Below are 25,259 nucleotides of genomic sequence, written 5' to 3' on the forward strand. Positions count from 1 at the left end.
AGCTTGGTCCACCTTTGCTACGAGTTGCCAACCTTGCCTCAGTCCTGAAGATATTTTCAGGCGCAAACTTTGTTTGCTCGCACTTGGATAAAGGATTAAACTAAATTTATTATAGTCTAACCAAGTACCAAATAAACTTCCAACGTCACAAATAGTGTTTTGAAGATACTTTACATGCCAAGGCTGGATGTATGCATAACTAGAGAAGTTACAATTTAGAGACTTTTGCCTCAGTATAGAGTACCTAAAATTAGCTCAGTAGAGGAGGAAGTGTGGGAAATCTTAAAAATTATAGCTTAAGGGCCATAACAACCTTAAATCCGGCTCTGCGTGCTATCTTCGGTTTCTTACGCTTGGGTAAAGCATTAAAAAAATAATTTTTAGTCATGTAATTTAGATTCTAACCAACCGTAAAAATTTTCTGTAACATATAATTTGCTTTAGTTACTTTCTTCGTACTTGCATTCCAAGATAACTAATTATGTTTGATGATCTTTTATTTTGCTGTAAACGTAGTACAGGAATGGTGGATTTGCTCACTTTCAGTATATAGTCTGTTTAGTCCAAGTCGATATAATCAATCCGATCATAACTGTTGCGTTTTTAGAAATTTAGCGAGTGTGATAATCACCTCTAAATGGTATATTATTAATTTTCGCTTTCAATTTTACTAAACAGTCAGGTAGCAGTGGCGTAATAAAATTAAACTTGTGGCTGTCATTCCTTTTTTGTTTGCACAGTCTGCGTCATTAAAAACAACGTATTATGTTTCCTCTGTTTATTACGAATATTGTGCAATCCTAATGTATTATTTCCTTCTGTAATACGAAATACTGAAAGGAGTACAGAGATTCTTTCTTGATAACATCGTTTCACTTTCGTCCGGTACATCGAAGTCTGTTATGCAATAGTCAAGGTCACCGCTATAAGCTGTTTTTCGTTCAAGGTTTCGTTCAGTTGAGGTTCCGACGGTGTCTTAGTGTGTGAGCCCGTTGTAGTGAATTAAAATCTCGTTATCGGTAGTAGTGACATTGGAAGATAATTAATGTGTATTGATATTCTAAGAGAATGTTCGTAAATTCATATATAATATCGTGTGAGTATGAGTTACTTTGTTGGTGTTTGTTTTATGAGAATTAGCAATTATTATTATTATTGATACTAGATTTTTTTTTTTTTTTTTTCGTATTCGTGCATTGTTTCGTTCCATTGTTTATTAGACTTTCGTAGATCTTTATTAGCCCTTCCCAAATTTTATGTGCATAATAAAATATACAGCAAATTTTCAACTTTTATATCCGATTATATCCCAGGAAAGGATATAATCGGATTGATTATATTATATTTATTATTATTATTACTATTAATTAGTGTATATTTTATTAGCGTACTGTACTCAGAAAACACATGGGGTGGAGGGTTATTTGTTAAATGTCTGCATTAAAATCGAAAACTCATCACGTTGGTAATGTCATTGTGCAATTTTCACTGGACGTTATTTACTGCTTTGACCTGGCACATCAACTATGAGATATGCAAAATTAGGTAAAGATGCAGTTAGAAAGGCTCGAAATGTAGCCTCCGTATTTTTGCTAGTTGCATTTTTTTCCCGAAATGCTTATTCATAACTCATTGTTAAGAAATACGGAAACTAATTTCATTCTTTCTAATCCTGCATTTTTTTCTTCTTTCCTCGGGTCAAGGACTACCAATCCACCTCTTCGCTTTGCTATATTCAAGGTATGTATTTTGCCTTGAGCATTACAAATTACCTTTCAGTTGCTACACAAAAGCTAAATAATAAAAATAAAGTTATCTCATAAGTTTCATAATCTGGTGTTTGATGTTTTATCTGAACGATCTGTTTTATCTGACAGTGATACCGGTGTCTTTCAACTGGCGGTTTGTTTATTCAAAGCTGTATGCAAACAGGTGTGAATAAAGACTTCGCTTTGATGTTTAGTAAACATGTATTTGAGATGAAAATAAATTTAAAATATTACTATTTTCATGTGTGATATAAAACTTTTTAATAGTAATCTAGAAAAAGTTCGATACACACTACCGTATTCCAGAATTAGAGAGGTGTCAGGAATAATAATAATATATATTTTGTGAGTTCAACAAACTTTATCATTGGCCTGTAGAGTAAGATAGGCTGAGAGTCAGCAGATATGATTAAAAACTCCACCATGAAAATAAATTACATTTTTTGCTGTTAGTTTATGCTTCAAGACGAAAATATGTTCCATGTGACCTTCCATAAAAGAGACAGATGATAATAATCTAATCCATCAAGTGCAGTTGTGTATTCCAGATATCAGGCGAAAACAACGTGTGGAATGTGTGAAAAAATAAATAATTTCTCTTTTAAATAAGTATTTGAAATTTTATTTTGGAAAAAAAAGTGCTTTTTATAATATACTTTTTTTTGAATAGTCGTTTTAATTTCGATATGCGGCCAGTAGAAGAAAGGATGATTATGGAAGGATGGCATTGACTGATGAAAATAGAGGAATGATTACCGTTGCGGAGGATATAGTTGAGGTATTTAATGAGCAATTTATAAAAGTATTTCATTCTTGTGACATCTTTCAGAACTTGAATGAGAATTTGATAAACGAGGAGGAGGAGAAACTGTTAGTAAGTGAGCAGGAGTATATGAGGAATTTAATAAACTTGATGCTATTTCATTGTGGGTTTTGAGGGAATGTTCTGGAGAGTCAACAACAGCTTTTACATATCTTTTTAACATGAGTCTTGCACTGGTCCAAGTTCCAAAACAGTGGAAAGAGGGTAGACCAATATTCAGAATTGTGTTGACAACAGAAAAATATTCTTTGGTGGCCAGCATGGATTTGTTAAAGGAAGATTGTGTTTTAATAATCCACTTACTTTTTATAAAAGTGACAAATGCATTGGATAGGGTGTTGCATACACTGTGGCATGTTTTGATTTTGCAAAGGCCTTTGATAAATTGCCACATGTGACCAGCTAGTAATTAAATTAGAATGGATGGGACTGAACAGTAGATTAGTTCGCCAGATTGGAGATTGACTGTCTGATAGGTATCAGGGGTTGTCAATGAAGGAGCGATATCCCAGAAAAGGAAACTTACTATTAGTATATCTCAAGGGTCTGATTTGAGTCCATTGTTGTTTAATTTGTATATAAATGATATTGGGAGAGATCTGAATATTTATATGCAGCTGTTTGCAGGTGATGCGAAGTTGGGAAGAGCTATAAGGAGTAGAGTGGATGCTGTGGCTTTACAAGTGGACTTGGATATACTGGCTGAATAGGTAATGAGTGGGGATGTCAATTCAATGCTGCCAAGTGTAACGTTTTGAAATTTGGGAAGTAGAGATGGGGTATAGAGTACACAATTGGTGGAAATATCTTGGAAGAGGTAGAGGAGATGAGAGATCTGGGAGTGATTGTGGACAAGTACCTAAAATTTTGGGAACATGTTAAAATTGTGATGACAGCGCAGTGGATAATGAGAATGATGCAGAGGACGCTGACTTGTAGAACTAAGGATGTTAATGTCCCTTGTATAAGGTTTTGATCAGGCCACATATGCACAGATCTGATCACCTGGTTTTCAAAAAGATGAAGATTATTGTAAAAGGTCCAGAGACAATTGACTAAGGTGATTTCTGGAATGTTGAGTATGAAGACAGATTGATAAAATATAATTTGCAGAAATTGGATAGAAGAAGGAGAGGGTATATGATCGAAACATATAAGTTCTTAAGAGGTTATTACCAGATTAATGTCTAGGATGTTTTGCATAGAATGGGTAAAGATAGGGAGAGAACAAGAGGTTATCCCTGGAAGTGTTGATCTCAGAGACACATTGCAGATGTCCTGAACTTAAGAGGATTACTATAATAATGAGAAGTACATGAACAAGCAGAGAAAATAGTTATTCCATTTTATAACACTTGTTAGTATAATTTTCTTGTACACTGAAATAACCAGAATGAATTACAAAGTCAAAAAGTTTGATAATATCAAGTGGGAAATCTTGTTTAAGTAAATTAATAGTTTCTGCAAAAGGAATGTTTGTGAAAAGAGATACTATATCAAGCCTAAACATAATAACCGAAGGTTCTAAATGTAGATTACAAACTTATTTTAAAATCTATGGAGTTCTTGACGTGAGAAGTAGTTATCCAGTAAATGAAGATAACAGAGACAAGTGTTTAGAAACTTTATGTGGGAAAGCTGATATAATCTGCTACTGATTTTAATTATTATTATTATGTGACACCTCCAATGAGTTCAAAGACTCATCAAGGGAGGACTTCTACAACTCTCTGCCTCCACCACAATTACCAACCATACAGAACTGCCACTACCATCATCTATGCCAATGTCATCTACTGACAACCACCACCACTAGTATTTTTTAATGGAATACCTGGTTTTTAAATCTTGGGAAGACCATATAATTTAGATGGATGATCATGAAAAATTTTTTTAGTTTTTTCTTGAATTCTTCATCCCAACTGGAGATATTATCAATTAATTTCTTGACATTATTAATTTGGCTAGAAGTCAGATCAGATGAGAGCGGATGATAAGTGATAAGTAGTGAAGACATGTAGCATTAAGGAAATCTTTCTAAAATATTGTTTCTTCTTCTTCTTCTTATTATTATTATTCAGGCCTCCAAGGAGTCAAAAGACTCATCGAGGGAGGTCCTTCCTAAGACATAAAGTCTGTCAAGACTCATCGAGGGGAGGTCCCCCCCCCTGAGAAACACAAAGTTTATCATACCACTCTTTAAACTCACTGACCGTTCTCGCTCCCACCACTCCATCAGGCAATGCATTCCACGGCTCAACCACCCTCCACACAAAGAAACCACTCCTTACCCTCTTGCTCACAGTTTCCTTTCGTAACTTCCAGGGATGGCCTCTTGTCATCACTCCTTCCTGCTGATCAACCAAGCGAAAGAACTCCCCAGTGTCAACCCTGTAACCACCTCTCAACAGTTTAAAAGTCTCAATCATATCACCTCTCCTTCTTCTATCCACCAAACTCTGCAGTCCACATTCTCTCAGCCGATCCTCATAACTATCCTTGTACAGTCCTGAAACCATCTTTGTCATCCGTCTTTGTATCCTTTCCACAGTTTCTTATCTTATATAACTACTACTTTGCTTTGTCTGCCAGAATAATAATAAGATTGTCATTCTTTTTTAGAGAATGAAGTGCTTTAAATTCTGATGGACTTAGGTTAGAAGGTGGTAAGCCTATCTATAAGATTTATTGTAATTTTATTTTGTGTTCCATTGTTGTTATTGAACCTATGATACTTAGGCAACACTTTACAGCTAATAAATTTATTTCACGTAAGTTTGTTTTCGTCTTTGAATTTTTATGAACGTAGACAAGGTGTTGATCTGAGACACACATTGCAAAGGTCCTGAACTTAACAGGATTACTGTAATAATGAGAAGTACATGAACAAGCAGAGAAAATAGTTATTCCATTTTATAACACTTGATCCAGACTACATCTAGATCATTGGGTGTATAGTTGTCAAGGTTTAAGGTAGAAGAAGAGAAAATTTTGGAAAAACTTCAAGGTGATTAACCAATAATTATGGTAAATTTCGTTTAATCCTTTATCCAAGTGTGAGCAAACAAAGTTTGTGCCTGAAAATAAATTCAGGGCTGAAGAAAGGTAGTGCAACTCGTAGCAAAGGTGGACCAAGCTAACATCACTCCTATCTCAGTATCTCCCATAATGCAAAACACATCTCCTTGCAGATGTGTTTTGCATAATGTACAAAGTTAGTGGGAGCCAGGCCCAGTGGTGGAGATACCAAGGCAGAAGCAATGGAGAGTTCACCTTTACCTATAGGAGTTGCCAAAAGGTCATCATCAAATTCCTGCCATGTACCCTCAAGGGGTGTACAGGAATGATAGTACCACATGTAAAAAATTACATCATTACTAACTTCCTATCTACAATTTTCCTCCAAATCAGTCTGTTACTTGTCAAGACTCCAACATTATCAGATCTTATATTTCTATCGTGTAAGGCACTTTGTACTGTATCAATCCACCTATATCTTGGTCTACCTCTGGGTCATTTTTCTGCCAACCTGGCAAAGAACACTTGTTTTGCTAATCTTTCCTCTCCCATTCTATTTAAGTAACCATACCACCTGAGATTAGCTCTACTAATGTATTCCTGGATGCTGACAATGTCAAGTTCTTTCCTAATATCCTCGTTTTTAATATGATATTGCCATCAATGCCATCTGTTCACGCCTCTGATCTTTCTCAGGACTCTCATATCTGCAGTCTCTAGTCTTTGGTCAAGTGTTTTACTTCTGACCCAGCTCTCAGATCCATAAGTTAAAACTGGTTTGAACACTGTCTTGTATACAGCTAATTTAGTGTTCTGACTAATTTCTCTCTTATTCCATATCAATTTATTCAATTGACTTCCTACCATACCAGCTTTGTTGATTCTGTTGTCTATTTCTGTATTTAATTTGCCATCTTCACTAAAAATCGTGCCTAAGTAGCTGAAATGTTTTACTTGTTCCACAGGTTCTCCATTCACAACACAGCTGACATTTTCAATGATTCTGCCTATTTTCATTGTCTTTGTCTTTTTATTGCTGACCTTCATACCATATCTATTACAACAGTTATTCAATTTAGTCAGAAAATCTTGCAGACTTGTAGCGGATTTATTTAGAAGTATAACATCATCCGCATAAAGCAAAGAGATGACATTAACATCTCCAATTTTGATATCATGCTTAATACCACTTTCCTTCATAATGTGATCGATATAGATAATGAATAACAGAGGAGATAATGTACATCCTTGTCTCACACGAGATTTAACATTAAACCATCTTCCTGTACTTCCTTCAATTCTAACTGCTGACTTACAACTCAAATAAAGACTAAGTATTTCTTGATATAATGCCCCATTGACACCATATAACTGTAGTGTATTGAATAACGTCTCTCTTGGCACCTTGTCATATGCCTTTTCCAGATCTACAAAATTCAAATAGAGATCTTTGTTATATTCCCATGATTTCTCCACTATTTGTCGTAAAGTGAAGATCTGATCCTGACAGCCTCTATTTGACCTGACTCCAGCTTGTTCTTCACCCAGCTTTTCTTCCACAATTCTTCTCAATCATTTCTCAAGTATACGTGCATAGATCTTGTAGTAGGGAAATACCTCTGTAATTCTCACGTTCAGTTTTATTTCCCGTTTTATATATGGGTACTATGAGAGCTCTACTCCACTCATCGGGAATTCGTTCCTCTGTCCAGGCATTTCTGAACAATGCAGTGCAGCCACTGTAAGACTTTTACAGAAATGCTGAAGATCATACTTCAGCATTTCTGGTCGAATATCATCTACTCCTGCTGCCTTTCCACATTTTAAGCCTTTGATGGCTTTTTCTACTTCAAGTATGATATGTATTCCTGACTGCATGATTGGTCAGTGTTTTTTACCAATGTGCTGTGATCACTGCTTGTTTCATTTAGCAGTTTTTCAAAGTAATTACTCCATACTTCAAGGATATCTTTTTCTTCTGTTTTCATGTCCACTTTTTCATCTCTAACTCCTATTACAGCACTCTTTCCTCCATTCCTAAGCTTCTTCAACAACCTCCAGAATATTTTGCCACCTTCTTGATATTTATTTTCTATATTCTTGCCAAAGTCCTCCCATGACTTTTTTAGCTATTTTTACAGTGTTTAGCATTCTTGCATTTGTCTCTGTATTCTCTAAGAGCACAAGCTGACTTATTTGCCAGGAACTTTTGATATGCATTCTTCTTTTCCTTCACTGCCTGTTTAACTTCCTGTGTCCACCATGGAGTTCTGATTTTTTTATCCTTACAGACAACTTCACCACATGCCTCCCTGATTGAATCAATCAGGGCTTTCTTCAAGGTTTGCCACTGAATCTCCAAGGTGTGATTCCTGTTCTCAAACTCTTTCATTTTTTCTTCAATAATCTTTGTGTATTTTAGTCTACATTTCACATCTGAGAGCTGCTCAAATTTTATTCGCTTTAAAACTTTCTTACATGTTATTATTTTCAATATGAAATTCAATTTTATCCTGCTCAATACTAAATAGTGATCACTTCCAATTTCAAATCCTCTGTACACTCTGGTGTCCTGCACCAGGGAGAAAGCATCACTATCAACAATAACATAGTCAATGAGACTTTTCTTATTCCTTGCCTCTTCTCTCCATGTGAATTTGTGCACATTTTTATGTTGGAACATGGTGTTAGTAATAACCAGCCCATGTCCTGAGCAGAAATCCAACAGATATTTGCCATTATTATTAACTTTGCTCTTTTCTCCAAATTTTCCCAAAATATTTTTGTATGTCTCACAATCATTTCCTACTCTGCTATTTAGATCCCCAACAAGTACCAACTTTTCAATTTTTCACTGTGTCAGTTGCTTTTTCTAAAGCCTCAAAAAAACCTCTCTACTTCTACCTTAGTAGAATCTTCTGTGGGACCATAGGCACAAATAAGTCTCATTGTCCAGTTTCACATTCTGATGTTTGCCCACATTACTCTACTTGAGACTGACTGCCATTCAAGAAGATTAGCCTCGTATTTTGTGTTGAATACTATGGCTACTCCTCCTTTTCCTTGATTGTCATTTCCTGAATATAACATTTTGTATTTATTGCTGAGAAAGATCTCACCAGTTTTGGTCTTTTTTGTTTCAGTCACACCTATTATGTCGATCTGGTACTTATCTAATTCCTCAGCTAGTTCCATTTCTTTGCCATTCAGGCTTCTTATGTTGATAGTACTGATCTTTAACTCTGGTGATGTTGAGTTGGGGGTGTGTTTTCAGATTTGTTGCCGAAAGATGTGCCACCTTATTATTAAATTACTCTGGATTTAGAGAAAGATGTTGAAAGTTTATTTTGCACGCAAACTTTGTTTGCTCACACTTGGATAAAGGATTAAACTAAATTTATTATAGTCTAACCAAATGCAAAATAAACTTTCAAAATCTTTCTCTAAATCCAGAGTAATTTAATAATAAGGTGGCACACCTTTTGGCAACTCCTATAGGTAAAGGTGACCTCTCCATTGCTTCTGCCACCTCAGGGCCTGGCTCCCATTGACAAGACCTCAATAAAGGTCGAAACCGGTCTGGGTAGTGGCCCTTCTCTTAATGCATAACACTATACATATCTGCAAGGAGATGTGTTTTAGATTATCTGAGATACTGAGATAGGAGTGATGTTAGCTTGGTCCACCTTTGCTACGAGTTGCCTGGTGTTGCAGTACCTTTCCTCAGTCCTGAAGATATTTTCAGGTGCAAACTTTGTTTGCTCACACTTGGATAAAGGATTAAACTAAATTTACAATAATTATGGAATGTTAACTATGAGAATATATTGAAAGAATGTAATAAATTGCCATCTTGATATATTATATATCTTGGCAGATAGGAGGAAAAGGTGATGTGTGTTAGACATATTGTATGAGTAAATGCAAAGAGCTTACTAACAATACCTAGAAAATTACTCCAAAAGTAACAGGTTTGAAAGGGGGGGGGTGAAACAAGATGAAATATCTTCTTGACATATGCAATATTGTCGAGAAGTTGAATGCAGCAGGCTTATATTACATTTACTGAATGCATTTTGTTATCAACATTTCGAAAGGTGTGCAGACCACATTTCAGGATAAAATAATTTTATTTTTACATCCAAGTTCATGAATGAATGTAAATAGAAATATGAACATTAGTACAGCAATGTGGGTAATGAAAAGTCAATTTTCTGCACTGCATGAAATTAGTAAATTAAATACTATTTGAGAATTGCTTATTAATTTTTTTTTTTCCCTTTTAAACAGGAAAATATTTCAGATGAACATTAGTTATTGTTCCAAATGAAGTGGGATCGTGAGAGTAAGCTTTTGGTGGCTATCAAAAATAATGACGTTGAAAGTGTTAAATCATTGTTATGCTCTGGGATTGATCCCGATGTCCGATTCCAGATGGGTGGTCAGCAGAAACCGGCACTTTGCTTGTCTGTTGAGAGTGGAAACTTAGAAATAGGTATGATAATATAATTATGTTTTACTCATTTTCATAATTGTGATGAAATATCTTGAAGATTGATTCTATAACTTGGTCTTTAATCTTTCAGTTCCTAGATGTTTTCAAATGATCAAGTGCTATTTAAAGGTGCTTATCGTTAAAAATGCATATACCTGATGGGATGAGTAAATTATCATGAAGATGAGTACTGTAACATGAGGGATGGGTAGCACATAAACTGTTCTGATGAAGCATAGATTCTTGCTTTATGATTTGGTTACCTGCAAAAATATTGTTAATGGAGCTGTCATAAATTGATCCCTGATTTTTCATAAGCTTTGACATGAAAAGTAAAAATGCTACAGGATTTACTGTTTAGAGCGTCTTCAAATAAAATTCTCTACATAGTTGATTCTGAACTAAAGATTTTTTTTTTTTTTTCCCAGTGAATTTACCAGTAACATGATGAGCCATTTCTGATAATGGCTAAGACCTTTAAACTTCATTCAGAATTTGGATCAACTTTCAGATTTTTAACTGTAGTCAGTTTTTTCAAAATCCTTTGTAAGCCTTTATAGAAGAACTGTATAATGTGAAAAAGTATAGTGCCATTCTATTTTGATAACAATAACAAATCACTGAATGTGTTGCAAAACAAATATGTATGCATAAATATCAAAAATATTTGTTGATTCCGTAAGGAGTCAGTTTGTCTAATTATAACTTCTCTCTCTTTCCCCTATACCACCCTATTCCACCTTCCTCTAAGCCTCAAAATACAACCACAGTGTTCAGCATCCTTTCACTGTCCAACTACAACCACTGTTTCATTCTGTCAGTCTCCATTTTGTGGGTTTTCCACGTGTTCCCCAGTGTTCTCTTTCTGACCTCTACTCCACAGTACTTATGTGCTGTAGGTTCTATAACCAGGCTGTTTTCTATGTGGATATGATATTAAAAAAAACATAAGTGAGGTAGATATGTATGCTAACTTGCCTATTATAAGGATCTATAAAACTAGGGAAAGATCAAATAATTGAACCATTCAAATAATATATCAAATGCTGGGCTTGGTTCATCAAGTGAATAGTGCTACCATTGTTCAACATACAGGCTGTGTTGGAATTTTTAGTTGGTTTGGATATCTGTAAATTTCTTTAGGTATTCTTTTTATTTTAGTCATATTCTATATACACGTTTTTTGTGGTTGATATAACATTCAATGGGATTCCACATCATTTGACTGAGATATAAAAATGGTACAGGTACGTGGTTGCTGAGCTCCATTTGCAGTGATACGAAAATGAAAGGGATGCATTCCTGAATTATTGTAGCCATTGATGAAACTTGGGCAAGGGCTTATGAGCCTAAACTGAAGAGACCATCTAATGAATGGCACCATTCAGGATTATCTGAAAAAAACTTTGCCAGAAACCCAGCTAAGTTAAAATCATGTTGATAGTTGCTTGTGACATTCAAGTTGTCATTCTTCATCATGCTGTGTCCTGAGGGCAAACTGTTAATGCACAGTACTATCGATAATTTGTAGAGCACCATTTGTGTCCAGCTTTAAGAAGAAAGTGATCACACTTTTTCACAGGTTCTCCATCGTGTTTGTTGCATGACAGTGCATGATGCCATGTGTGATAATGTGTGATGCAATTGGTGATAGAGATGTTGGACAGATGGCAATGGAAAGTCTTGGAACATCTTTTGTATTCACCAGATATCCTTGCAACTTTGACTTGTTCCTCAAAATGAAAGAATCCCTCAGAGGTCTGTGCTTTCATTATGTGCAAGAGGTTCTTCGAGCACTACATCACATGTCAATACTCAACACTCTCCTGCTTCTCCCACAAATTTGGAAACAGGTGTAGAACATGGCAGGAGATTACATTGAAGGGATGTAATTGTATAGACTTGATAAATAAACAATTTTACATTTTGTGCACATGTTGCCACTACTTTATTTACAACCCTCATACTGTACCCTTTACATTCTGTTCCTATAATTATATCATTTTTCTCTCCGCCATGATTCGCTAATGAACTTTGGTCAAATAGAACTAACCATTGCCAGAAACCTTGTACCAGCTGCTTTTGACATTAGTATACATAAAAAAATTAAGTAACCCCCTGGGATCCACAACCAGACATTTTGTTTTCCCTCATATCACATCACCTTTCAAACTATTCTTACCTGCCAAATGATCAGCGTTTTCACTTTAGCTCTTTGCATCCTGATAGCCTTACTCACTTCATTATTCACACTCTGGAAATGCAATTTCATCCTGCTCTTGTCATTTGCTTTATTATAGAATCATCATAAAAATGACAGAATTTTCTCATTACCCTCCTTGTCTCACTTTGTCAAATATTCCTTTCTCTTTCCTCACTTCCTCTTCTTTTCAGTAGTACCACTTACCAAATGTTTCTCCAATCTCTCAAGCTTATATCCTAAAAGACTCCATATAAGCTCCCTCTCTCTCTCATTACATCTGCCACATTATTCTCCAGATCTTTTATGCTAACATTCTTATTCTGAATATTACAAAATATAGAAATGTAAGAGGTTGATATATTCTGATGAATTAAATTACAGAATTGACTTACACTAGAAATAAATATTTATTAAAAGCAAAGACCATTCTCATTGCAAAGAGTTAAAGACAAAATACAGTGGAATAACAATTGAAAATTAAAGCTTGTGACATATAGTCCAAGAGAAAGGTTTGATCTGTAACTATTAGAATTCTAAAATTGTGTCCGCGCGGTTAGCTAGTGGCTTTGCGCTTCGCAACCATATGCCTGGGGAGGAGTGTCCTAGGTTCGATTTCCGTCCACGACGTGAGGAGCTTAAGGATCTTCCTCAGCCATAGCCAAGTTAGCCGGTCTTGGGCGTGGGCCGCAGGGTTTTTTCCGCCAGTTATCTGAGGTTTTTCATCCCACAAGCAGGCAAACCGGCCCCGTGAACACACAGGTTACAGTCATAAATACTTACAGCAAGGAAGGCAACGGGAAACCACCTTGCTCATAATCATCTCTCCCTAGAATGGTAGCATATAGCTACCCTCCCGCGGCCGTATGGCAGATGGGAACCAGAAAAAGAATTGAGTAAGATGACCTCCCAGCTTGGGGAAAATAATTTTTGGTCAGATTGGGTTGATTTCTTTATACAGTCTTTCTAATAAAAATTGGCTCCTGTGTAAAACCTTATTATTACATGACACCTCCAGAGAGTCCAATGACTCATTGAGGGAGGGCATCCACTCTTCAATTCTCTGTCTCCACCACTCAATTCACCAACTACAACGAACTGCAACTACGATCATCATCTACACCAATGCCATCTGCTGCCCACCACCACTAGTATGCTCACAGACAATCAAAACATCCATGTCCACGGTGGGATTCAAACCCGCAGCCGTTTGTCTGGAGAGCAGATATGCTAACCACTCGGCCAACCAGGATGGCTATTATTCCAGTGAATTCTGTGTCTAATATATGTCACTTTATGCTACCTATTTATACTTCTTATTCCACTTCTATCCTGCACTCTGGATACTAGCTCACATACAACCTATTCTTAAGAGGGGGGGGGGGGCAAATCTTTACCTTCAAATTATTGTTCAGTTTCTCTCACTTCAGTTCTTTCTAAAGTAATGGAAAGAACAATGAACAGCTAACTACTATGCTACCTTGACAACTCTAATCTAATAAATGACCAACAGTATGGATCATGTCATTGTCGAGCAACAGGGGATCTAACCTATGTTACTATCTCTGGAGAAACACCATGGTAAGATTTGGTGTAAATCTCAAGTGCTTGCTCATGATATCTCCAAGGCTTTTGACCAAGTTTGGCACAAAGGTCTATAAAGAAAACTCCCATCATTTGGTCTTCCCTTGACTTCTGCAGTTGGATAGCCAGCTTTTTGGATGGTTGCTTACTTTGAGTGATGGTGGAGCTCCTTATCTTCTGTTTATACAACTGATGCTGGGGTCCCACAAGGCTCGATTCTTTTGCCCACCCACTTCTTTTTGCACATAAACTATCTACTCCACCTGACTGCCAATCTGGTACATAGTTTGCTGATGACAGCACATTGCACTCCTCCTTTTCATTTGACAAACTCTGCAAAGTACAAATCATCACAACCTCCAGAACTCTAATCTCTACTACTTTAAATTTCGATCTTCAAAACATTCATCATTCGGATTTGGATAAATAACGTTATCAACTTCAGTGCTATTACCCAGAAAAGAAAAACCCTGTTCTTTCAATCTTACCCTTGACAATACTTAAATCTCTATTCAGGATGATATTCACTTTATCAGCGGAACTCTGACTTAAAATTTCTGTTGGCACAAACATTACAAATATTGCCATCTCTGCACCCCAAAATTCGGCTTTCTCTTATTTATTCAAATTAAGTGGATATTGAATCTAACATTACTTCAAAGCCGAGTAGAGAAACTACGAGAGTTTCATGCCAAATATAGAAACTATAAACTGCTCCTGTCATGAAAGGTTTGCTTACACTTGGATCTGCTGAAACTTTTATAGTTTCTATATTTGGCATAAAACTCTTGTAGTTTCTCTACTCGGCTTTGAAGTAATGTTGGATTCAATATCCAGTTAATTTGAATAATTTTGCATTGCCGAAGTGAAGCCTTTTGGCTCTTTTTTCAGTAGTTAGGCTTTCTCTTTTGTTTGAGGCATTACTTTAAATAGCTCCTAGTCTGATACAAATTTGCACAACCATTGAATACTGCTCTCCAAACTAGTGAGGTGCCGTTTAAGAGCTCCCTGAAAATATTGGATTTTATAGAGAAATGTGCATTGATTGATGATTTCTCTCACTAATACATTCCACTCATTTTTGCATAGGTATTCAACCTCTGCAGCCTACATCTTCTATAGCCTCTGTTGATCAGAATTAGTATCGATAATTCCTTCATCCTCTTGCAAATCTATCCAAATGATTGCAGCAGCTAACCGACACTCTCTCATAGTTCAATTCCAAACCCACAGAACAAATTTCTCCTCTTTGTTAATCCCTTTTGATGCTCTCTGGAACAGTCTTCCACCATGAGTTTTCCAAGGAATACAACCCATGCATTTTCAAGTCAAATGTGAATAAGCCCTTATCTACCATCCATGGTACTAGTGCACTATAGTACCATGGATGGTAGATGGTTGACAACTTCTCATGGATGGGTTCCCCATTAAAAAAAAAAAAAAAATCTATGATGATTTCAATATTCTTTCTTGAATTCTGATAGTTATTATTAAGAGAGACCTCCAGGGAGTCAGGGACTCACTGAGGGAGGCCACATACTACACACACCAGCTGTCATACTTGTCCTTGAATTTATTCACACACATCACAATGGCAATCCATTCTGATCGCTCACCACCTTGAGAGAAATATCCAGATCTCAGCCCTTTCTTGGCAGCTTTCAATCTCAGCTTCCAATACTGTCCTCTCATCCTTTTCCCACCCTTCATAAATTGAAAAATTCCATGAACTGAAATCCTGTATGACCCTTTTAGAAGTTTCTAAGTTTCAATCATATCGCCCCTCTTTCTCTTGTTTGCTAGTGTCTGCAGTCTATGAATTCTCAATCTGATTTCATAATCAGTATTCCACAATCTTGATATAATCCTGTATCAGAATTATGATGGAAACCAGGTGACCAGACCTGCACATAATAGTCCAAGTGAGGTCTTATCAAGCCTTGTAAAGAGGTAAAATTACATCCTTATCTTTACATGTCTAAGTTCATTTCAGCATTGCAATTATCTTTTGAGTTGTATTAGCAACTCAAAATCTTTGCTACATGACCGCTGAACTTCAACTTATCTACTAACACTCCAAGATCCATAGCCTCACCAGTTTCTTCTAGTATAATACCACATTGGATATTTAATCACGCCAAAGTGAATGACTACATTTACTGACATTGAACTGACATCCATTTTCCCATGCTCACAATTCCAGGCTGTTGAAATAATTTTAAGAGTACTTTATATCAGCCACATTTCTGATTACCTTACCTATCTTTGCATCATCAGCAAATAGTTGTATATAGCCTGTCAAATCCTTCCCAGTGTCATTAATACAGATTGAATAACAATGGACCAATGACTGATATTTGTGGTACGGTTACCTTAAATCTTGCATACACACATCTCCGTATACCAATTTTTGATATGTCAGTCAGCATCCACACTAATATTTTATAATCCAGACCCATATTTTTCAATTTATTCAACAGTCTTCCATTCAAATACATTCCACTCATTTTTTACAAGTATTCACCCTCTGCATCCTACATTTTCTATGGCCTCTGTTGATCAGAATTAGTATCAATAATTCCTTCATTCTTGTGTGAATCCCTCCAAATGATTGCAGCAGCTAACTGACACTCTTTCCTCTTTGCTAATCCCTTCTGCTGCTCTCTGGAACAGTCTTACTTAGCAAAATCCAAAAGTATCATGGTGTATCCATTCCCCTTGCTTAGCTCATTGGTAACACCATTATAGAATGTGTGCAAGTTGCTAAAACATGACCTTCCCTCAGTAAACCAATGTTGTTCATTACAAAGTAGAGATTTTCTGTCACCCATTTCTGAATGTGAGCCCTAACCAAGTTTTCGTTTTCCAAAATCTTCACCACCACTCCTGAGATACTCATTGGTTTAATAGTTGGATATTGGTCTTTGCACCACCCTTGTGCAATGAAATTACTATACATTCTTTCCGTTCCTGTGGAATGCTCCCTGTTCTGAGGCTCAAATTATATAGCCTGCTCAAAGAAATAGCCAGTTCAGCTGAACACTCTTTTAGCACCTGTGCTGATATCCCATTAGTCCCTATTTGCTGAATTCTTATTCAGTTTGTGTGACATCTCTAATACATCCCTCTCATACACCTGAGTTTCTTCATGCAGTGAAGAGATAGTAGTGAGCTTGATGTTACATACACCAGGTTGATAGCTTTTAGGAAAATGGACACTCATTACGTGAACAAGTAATGAGTGCTCATTTTGTTATTCTTTCATATTCATTTTTATTTTTTATTTATTTATTTTTTATTTGCAGCATAACGATAGAAATCTTTGGGGTTGTCTTTAACTTGCAGAGTTAGTTTCTTTTCATACGCAGAAATAGATTTCTGTACAAAACTTGTTACTTTTCTGGCCTGCTACTTATCGTTTTTGTAATGGACATGGTATTCCTTCTACATATTTTCTTATGAATCTCTTACTTGATATGAATCTCTCTTATAAGATTTCACATTCATTTGACTCTTATCCTGTTTATTCTTCGAACTCTTGAGACACATTCTGATATTGCATTCTTTAAGTATTTTTTAAATACTTTCCATGCACTGTCATTTTTCGTATCCAACAACTGATACTGTTGTGCTGAACCCAGTATACTCCTCAGATCAATTATAGATAAATCTCTTGAAATGAATATCACGTATTATACTATGTGCTTTAATTTTGTTATTGTATTGCATTTTGTCTTTTTGATAATTCTCATTGAGAATGTCTTGAGTCTTGAAATTAGGCCAAAAATTTTGCTTTTACACATTTATTTCCTATATATTTGGAACCTCCATAATATATTTTTAGATGATTGTTATTCTAGTGAGCTGAGGAATTAGATAAGTACCAGATAGACATAATACGGGTGAAACAAAAAAGACAAAAACTGGTGAGATCTTTCTGAGCAGTAATTACAAAATTTTATATTCAGGCAATGACAATCAAGGAAAAGAAGCAGCACTAAATACGAGGCTAATCTTCTTGAATTGCAGACAGTCTCAAGTAGAGTGATGTGGGCAAATATCAGAATGGCGAGACATTTGTGTCTATGGTACCACAGACGGTTCTACTATGGTAGAAATTGAGGATTTTTTTGGGGGGAGGGGGGCTTTAGAAAAAGCAACTGACACAATGAAAAATGAAAAGTTGGTCCTTGGTGGGGATCTAAATAGCAGAGTAGGAAATAGTGATTGTCAGACATCCAAAAATATTTTTGGAAAATTTAGAGAAAAGAGAAAAGCTAATAATAATAATAATGGCAAATAATTGGATTTCTACTCAGGACATGGACTGGTTATTATTAACACAATGTTCTAACATAAAAATGTGCACAAATTCACATGGAGAGAAGAGGCAAGGAATAAGAAAAGTGTTATTGACTATGTTATTGTTGATAGTGATGTTTTCTCCCTGGTACAGGACACCAAAGTGTACAGAGGATTTGAAATTGGAAGTGATCACTATTTAGCCTTGAGCAGGATAAAATTGAATTTCATATTGAAAAGAAGAACATATAAGAAAGTTTTAAAGCGAATAAAAGATGAGCTGCTCTCAGATATGAACTCTAGACTAAAAATACACAAACATTCAAGAAGAAACAAAAGAATTTGAGAACAGGAACCAAACCTTGAAGATTCAGTGGCAAGCCTTGCAGAAAACACTGATTGATTCAATCAGAGAGGCATGTGGTGAGGTTGTCTGCAAGGATAGAAAAATCAGAACTCCATGGTATACACAGGAAGATAAAGAGGCAGTGAAGGAAAAGAAGAAAGCTTGTCAAACTTTCCGGGCAAATAAGTCAGCTTGTGCTCTTAGAGAATACAGAGACAAATGTAAGAAAGCTAAACCCTGTATATAACTAGATAAACAAAAGTCATGGGAAGACTTTGGTAAGAACATAGAAAATAAATATCAAGAAGGTGGAAAGATATTCTGGAGGTTGTTGAAGAAGCTCAGAAATGGAGGAAAAAGTGCTGTAAAAGGAATTAGAAATGCTATAGGTGACATGAAAACTGGAGAAAACGATATCCTTGAAGTATGGAATAATTATTTGAAAAATTACTAAATGAAACAAGCAGTGATAGCACAGTGGTAAAAAAGCACTCAACAGGGATGCAGTCAGGAATACATATTCATACTTGAATTAGAAAAAAGCCATCAAAGGCATGAAATGTGGAAAGGCAGCTGGAGTAGATGATATTTGGCCAGAAATGCTCAAGTATGTAGGTATAAAAATCTTACAGTGGCTGCACTGCATAGTTCAGAAGGTCTAGACAGAGGGACGAATTCCAGATGATTGGAGTAGAGCTCTCATGAGAGCTCTACTCCAATCATCTGGAATTTTATATATGAGAGCTCTCATATATAAAAAGGAAAAGAAAACTGAATGTGAGAATTACACAGGTATTTCTCTACTGAGTGTTCCTGGTAAGATTTACACAAATACTTGAGAAATGGTTGAGAATGATTGTGGAAGGGAAGCTTGGTGAATGAGCTGGATTCAGAACAGATAGAGGCTGTCAGGATCAGATCTTCATTTTATGACATATATTTGAGAAATCATGGGAATATAACAAAGATGTGTATTTACGTTTTGTAGATCTGAAAAAAGGATATGACAAGGTGTCAAGAAAGAAGCTATTCAATACGCTAGAGTTATAAGTGGTCAATGGGGCATTATATCAAGCAATACTTAGTCTTTATTTGAATTGTAAGTCAGCAGTTAGAATTGAAGGAATTACAGGAAGATGGTTTAATGTTAAATCTGGTGTCAAACAAGGCTGTACATCATCCCCTCTGTTATTCATTATCTATATGGAACACATTATGGCAAAGTTGTTTAATACAAAGGAAAGTTGTATTAAACTTGATATCAAAATTGGAGATGTTAATGTCATCTCTTTGCTTTTTTTTGGATGATGTTATACTTCTGAATAACTCCGTTGCAAGTATGCAAGATTCCTTAACTAAATTGAATAACTGTTGTTATAGATATGACATGAAGGTCAGCAATAACAAGACAGATATGATGAAAATAGGCAGAAACATTGAAAATGTCAACTGCATTGTGAATGGAGAACCTATAGAACAAGTAAAACATTTCAGCTACTTAGGCATTATTTTTAGTGAAGATGGTAATTTAAATATGGAAATAGACAACAGCATCAACAAAGCTGGTACAATAGGAAGTCAACTGAATAAATTTATATGGAATAAGAGAGAAATGAGTCAAAACATGAAATTAAGTGTATACATGACAGTGTTCAAACCAATTTTAACATATGGATCTGAGAGCTGAGTCAAGAAGTTGTCCTGAGATAGATTAGGGGTTGAACAGATGGCATCAATGGGAATATCATATTAAATACGAGGCTATTAGGAAAGAACTTGACATTGTCAGCATCCAAGAATGTGTTAGCAGTGGTAATTTCGGGTGTTATGGTCACTTAAACAGAATGGGCAAGAAAAGATTAGCAAAACAAGTGTTCTCTGCCAAGTTGGCAGGAGAAAGATCCAGAGGAAGACCAAGATATCGGTGGATGATATGGTAAAAAGTGCCTTAGAAGATAGAAATATAAGATCTGATAATGTTGGAGTCTTGACAGGTAACAGACTGATTTGGAAGAAAATTGTAGAAAAGATAGTAATGATGTAAATTTTTCATGTAGTACTATCATATTCTGTACACCCTCTTGAGGATACATGGCAGCAATTTGATGATGATGTTATTCTAGTTAATCATTTTTATGCTCACTTCCATATCAGCCCATATCATTTAGATTTTCTTGTAGAAATCCATATTGCAATTACTTCTTATCTTACCTTACCTAACTGCTTCAGCAGCAAAATTGTTATCTTCTTTTTAGCCATTTCCATTACTACATCCTTTTTAACTGGTGAGTAGCATTTTTTTTTACTTGACAAGAAGTTATGCAAATGTCTTTGTAAGCACATTGCTCATTTGGCAATCAGTGTGGACCTGTTTTACAAAAAATTAGCTATATCGCTGTTATCATTGTAAAATCTCGTAAAATTTTCATTATAGATTTTCTGGTTTTTTGTTTGAAATTATCTATGAAAAATGTACTAAATGAGATGTTATAAAATTTGCTCTAAGAATGCACTTACGTTTGACCTATTAAAAGTTTATTTTTCACTTGGTTAGAGTATAATAAATTTAGTTTAATCCTTTATCCAAGTGTGAGCAAACAAAGTTTGCGCCTGAAAGTATCTTCAGGACTGGGGTAAGGTGGTACAACACCAGGGCACTCCTTGCAAAGGTGGAGCAAGCTACCAACACTCCTAACTCAGTATCTCCCATAATGCAAAACACATCTCCTTGCGGATATGTCTAATGTTATGCATTAAGGGAAGGGCCACAACCCACACTAGTTTCGACCTTTATTGAGGTCTCTTCAGCGGGAGCCAGGCCCAAGTGGAGATACCAGGCAGAAGCATTAGCAGGTCATCTCTACCTATAGGAATTGCCAAATGGTGTGCCACCTTTTTTTAATAAATTACTCTGGATTTAGAGAAAGATGTTGAAAGTTTATTTTTCACTTGGTTAGAGTATAATAAATTTAGTTTAATCCTTTATCTAAGTTTGATAAAGACTTGGATAAAGGATTAAACTAAATTCATTATTATTTGACCTATTAGTAAAGCTTAGTAGGAATTAAGCCAGATTATTGCTGATAAGTACCATCCAAAGATCGTATGGTTGAACGGCCGGCAATGACATCATTTTTGCTACTGGCTAATCCTGGCAAGTTCATAATTAAGAACAAAGGGCTGAAAATCTGCATGAAAGGGAATGCAGTGCTTGGCTCGAGACTTTTTTTGGCTTTTTACCTTCGACTTCCTCGGGGCTCCTTCCCTTCATCCAGGAGAATTGTTCTTCCTGTTGCCGGATGTTTTTCTGCCGTCAGCTCTCTCTCTCTCTAAGCTCCGGGTAGCTACGGCAGAACCCCAGCGAGTTCGATGGAGGAAAACTCTATGGGGAAACTGCCAAAGCAGTCCGAGCAGCTCGAAGACTGACCAGATGGAAGATGCTTCAGTCTCAATGTAGTTTGCTGTGTGTAAATTGGACCTTCCACTAGTGATAGTTAGCAAGTAAGCAACTATTTTATTGTATTTTGTTAAGAGAGTGTACCTCGAAATTGTATGTGATTGCGAGATATTATTTGTAAACAGGTGGTAACTTAAGTATAAAGAGCTAATAAGCTTCATTTCGGCAATGAAAACATTACTTAAATTAAGGGGATATTAAATCCCACATAGTTTTAAAACCGAATAAGAAACTCAAAGATTGGAATCGGAGAGTTTCTTGCCGAATATAGTAAACTATAAAGTATCGGCGACACTAGTGTTAGCCAATGCAAGTGACTAGGATCACTTGCATTGGCTAACGCTAGTGTCGCCAATACTTTCTGATTCCAATCTTTGAGTTTCTTATTCGGTTTTAAAACTATGTGGGATTTAATATCCCCTTAATTTAAGTAATGTTTTCATTGCCGAAATGAAGCTTATTAGCTCTTTATACTTAAGTAACTTAATGGTTGCACCTTTTTGGAAAACTCGTTCGCAGAGTACATAAGTTCTTTTCGCTATACACTTTGGTATTAGGTCTAGCTACTCACTGATGAAGCCTCAAAAAAGGCTGAAACCGGTCTGGGTAGTGACCTCCCTCCATAATGTAATAACAGCATACATTTCCTAGGAAATGTGTTTTTACATTATGGAAAATACCCAAGAATAGCGATCTGAACTTCCCCTACCTTTGCAACGAGTCGTCCGGTATTGTACTACGTACTAGGATCACTTGCATTGGCTAACTCTAGTGTCGCCGATACTTTATAGTTTACTATATTTGGCAAGGTGGTAACTTGGTTATAAGTTGAGGGAAGATTATGTGCTGTTAAGTATGTTTAGTTTATGAGAGTGTATGTGATAACATTGGTAATAGTGCTAAATAAGTATTGTATGTGGCTGGAAGAAAGTTTTTGTTACAATCCTTATAGAAAGAATAATGTTTACTTGTTTAATGTTTACTTGAATTATAGCTTGTAAGCGTATATGTGCGTAGTTGTGTCACAAGAGACATATTTATGTTAATGTATAATGAGTTTCTATTGGTAGTGAATGCACAGTACGTTCCATTGCTAGAATTGCATTTTTTTAGTGTGTTAAATCTTTTGAGTGAAGTAATCTCTCAGTAATTATTATGTGCTCTGTACCTATTCCGCTAGATCAAAAATAAATGTTTTGTTTTGTAATTACCTGGTTTTATTCCTTAGCCAATGCGCTATCTCGGAAAAATGAGCAAACCTGCGGGCATAGTAAGAAATGACTAATCACGACTTGCATATAAGGAAGTTGTGTAAATGTATTCATTTATTTCTATTTTCTTCTCACCGTAACTTTCAAGCAATAGAAAGTCAATTAGGTTGCAAGGTTGATAATAAAATATAAATTTCTTAATTGATATTGCACGAGTGCTTAGGGACTGCTTATGTTAAATAGGCTTACTACACGAGGTTTAACTAACCACAGAGAAGGGGGGGGAACAGAAATTGGTTATGGTGAGATTAATTTTTGTGGTACAGTTAAGCAAACATAAGCCTAACCTTGAGAAGTTTGTGTTAAAGAAGTTTCTAGTCCTAACTTAGTGAAGCAGAATAAAGTAAATTAAAAGTTAAGTAAAGACATTAAATTAAATTAACATATTTAATTTAAATAATTAAATATGTTAATTATTTAAATTAAATTTAAATAATTAACATATATATGCAGAGAGTGAGAGTCAACATGGATTTGTGAAAGGGCGCTCTTGTTTTAGCAATATGCTAGCCTTTTATAATAAAGTTACAAGAACATTAGATGAGGGAAAGGCTTATACTGCAAATTTTTTAGACTTAGTGAAGGCATTTGACAGGGTGCCACATGATAAGCTGATATTTAAGTTGCAGCACATGGGTCTGGATGTCAGATTGGTCAACTGGATTCAGGATTGGCTGTCTGATAGGTATCAGAGAGTTGTGTATGGTGGAGCAGTTTCCAGGAGGCAGAGGGTTATAAGTGGGGTCCCACAGGGCTCAGTACTAGGACCTATATTGTTTAACCTTTATATCAATGACATTGCAAGGGGATATTCAGTTGTTTGTGGATGATGCGAAGCTGGGAAGGATTATTACTAATAGTGCCGCTGTGGTAGCCCTGCAAGAGGATTTGAATAAACTAGATAGATGGGCAGATGAATGGGGGTGTCAGTTTAATGCAGCAAAATGTAAGGTCTTGAGGTTTGGGAAACATCAATGGGATGCTGCATACACTATGGGAGGAGTTATACTGGAGGAAGTAGGGGAGACAAGAGATCTGGGGTTGATGATTGATAGAAACCTGGAGTTTAGGGGACATATTGCAAAGGTGGTAAAGGTAACACAGAGGATTGCTGCAATTATGAGAAGGACTCTGACCTGCAGAGATAAGAGGGTTATCATTCCGTTGTATAAGTCTCTGATCAGACCACACTTGGATTATTGTTCTCAGATTTGGTCCCCAGGATTTGAAGGGGATAAATTAAGTGTGGAAAGGATACAAAGACGGATGACAAAGATGGTTTCAGGACTGTACAAGGATAGTTATGAGAATCGGCTGAGGGAATGTGGACTGCAGAGTTTGGTGGATAGAAGAAGGAGAGGTGATATGATCGAGACTTTTAAACTGTTGAGAGGTAGTTACAGGGTTGACACTGGGGAGTTCTTTCACTTGGTTGAACAGCGGGAAGGAGTGATGACAAGAGGCCATCCCTGGAAGTTACGAAAGGAAACTGTGAGCAAGAAGGTAAGGAGTGGTTTCTTTGCGTCGAGGGTGGTTGAACTGTGGAATGCGGAATGCATTGCCTGATGGAGTGGTTGGGGCGAGAACGATCAATGAGTTTAAAGAGTGGTGTGATAGACTTTGTGTTTCTTAGGGGGGACCTCCCCTCGATGAGTCTTGACAGACTTTATGTTCTTAGGAAGGACCTCCCACGATGAGTCTTTTGACTCCATGGAGGCCTGAATAATAATAATAATATTTTACCTCATGACATATGGATGATGTTTTCCATGCATGTTGTCATAGGATAAACCACAAGATTGAAAGGCTGCAGAAACAGCAAGAGATCAGTTGAACTGAGAACAGAAAAAAAGCAAAATATTTGAAGCTAAAAAAGAAAACTGTAAGAATAAACAAGGGAAAGAGCATAGACATATAATTTTATTGCTGTGATTCTGTGATAAGGGGGGGGGGAGTACTTCAAGAAAGTACTACAAAATCTTGTTTCTCTGGTG

The 25,259-nt window shown here is 36.2% G+C and overlaps 1 protein-coding gene across 2 annotated transcripts in view; it reads left to right on the forward strand.

Annotated features, from left to right (window-relative positions):
• Positions 1-589: 589 nt before the first annotated feature.
• Positions 590-25,259, forward strand: part of LOC150107026 (uncharacterized) — a 65,900-nt gene continuing 41,230 nt past the window's right edge. The window contains exons 1-2 of one of the 2 annotated variants that reach the window (XM_090392903.1): positions 590-1,096; positions 9,901-10,105. In XM_090392903.1, coding sequence (XP_090249029.1) covers positions 9,937-10,105 — 169 coding nt within the window. In that variant the 5' untranslated portion in view covers positions 590-1,096; positions 9,901-9,936. The remainder of the gene's footprint in view (positions 1,097-9,900; positions 10,106-25,259) is intronic. The other variant, XM_090392902.1, reaches the window with a different exon arrangement.

Source organism: Typopeltis vanoorti, chromosome 5 (genome assembly GCF_054136105.1).
Source record: "Typopeltis vanoorti isolate ZY-2024b chromosome 5, IOZ_Tvanoo_1.0, whole genome shotgun sequence".
Classification (NCBI taxonomy): Eukaryota; Metazoa; Arthropoda; class Arachnida; order Uropygi; family Thelyphonidae; genus Typopeltis; species Typopeltis vanoorti.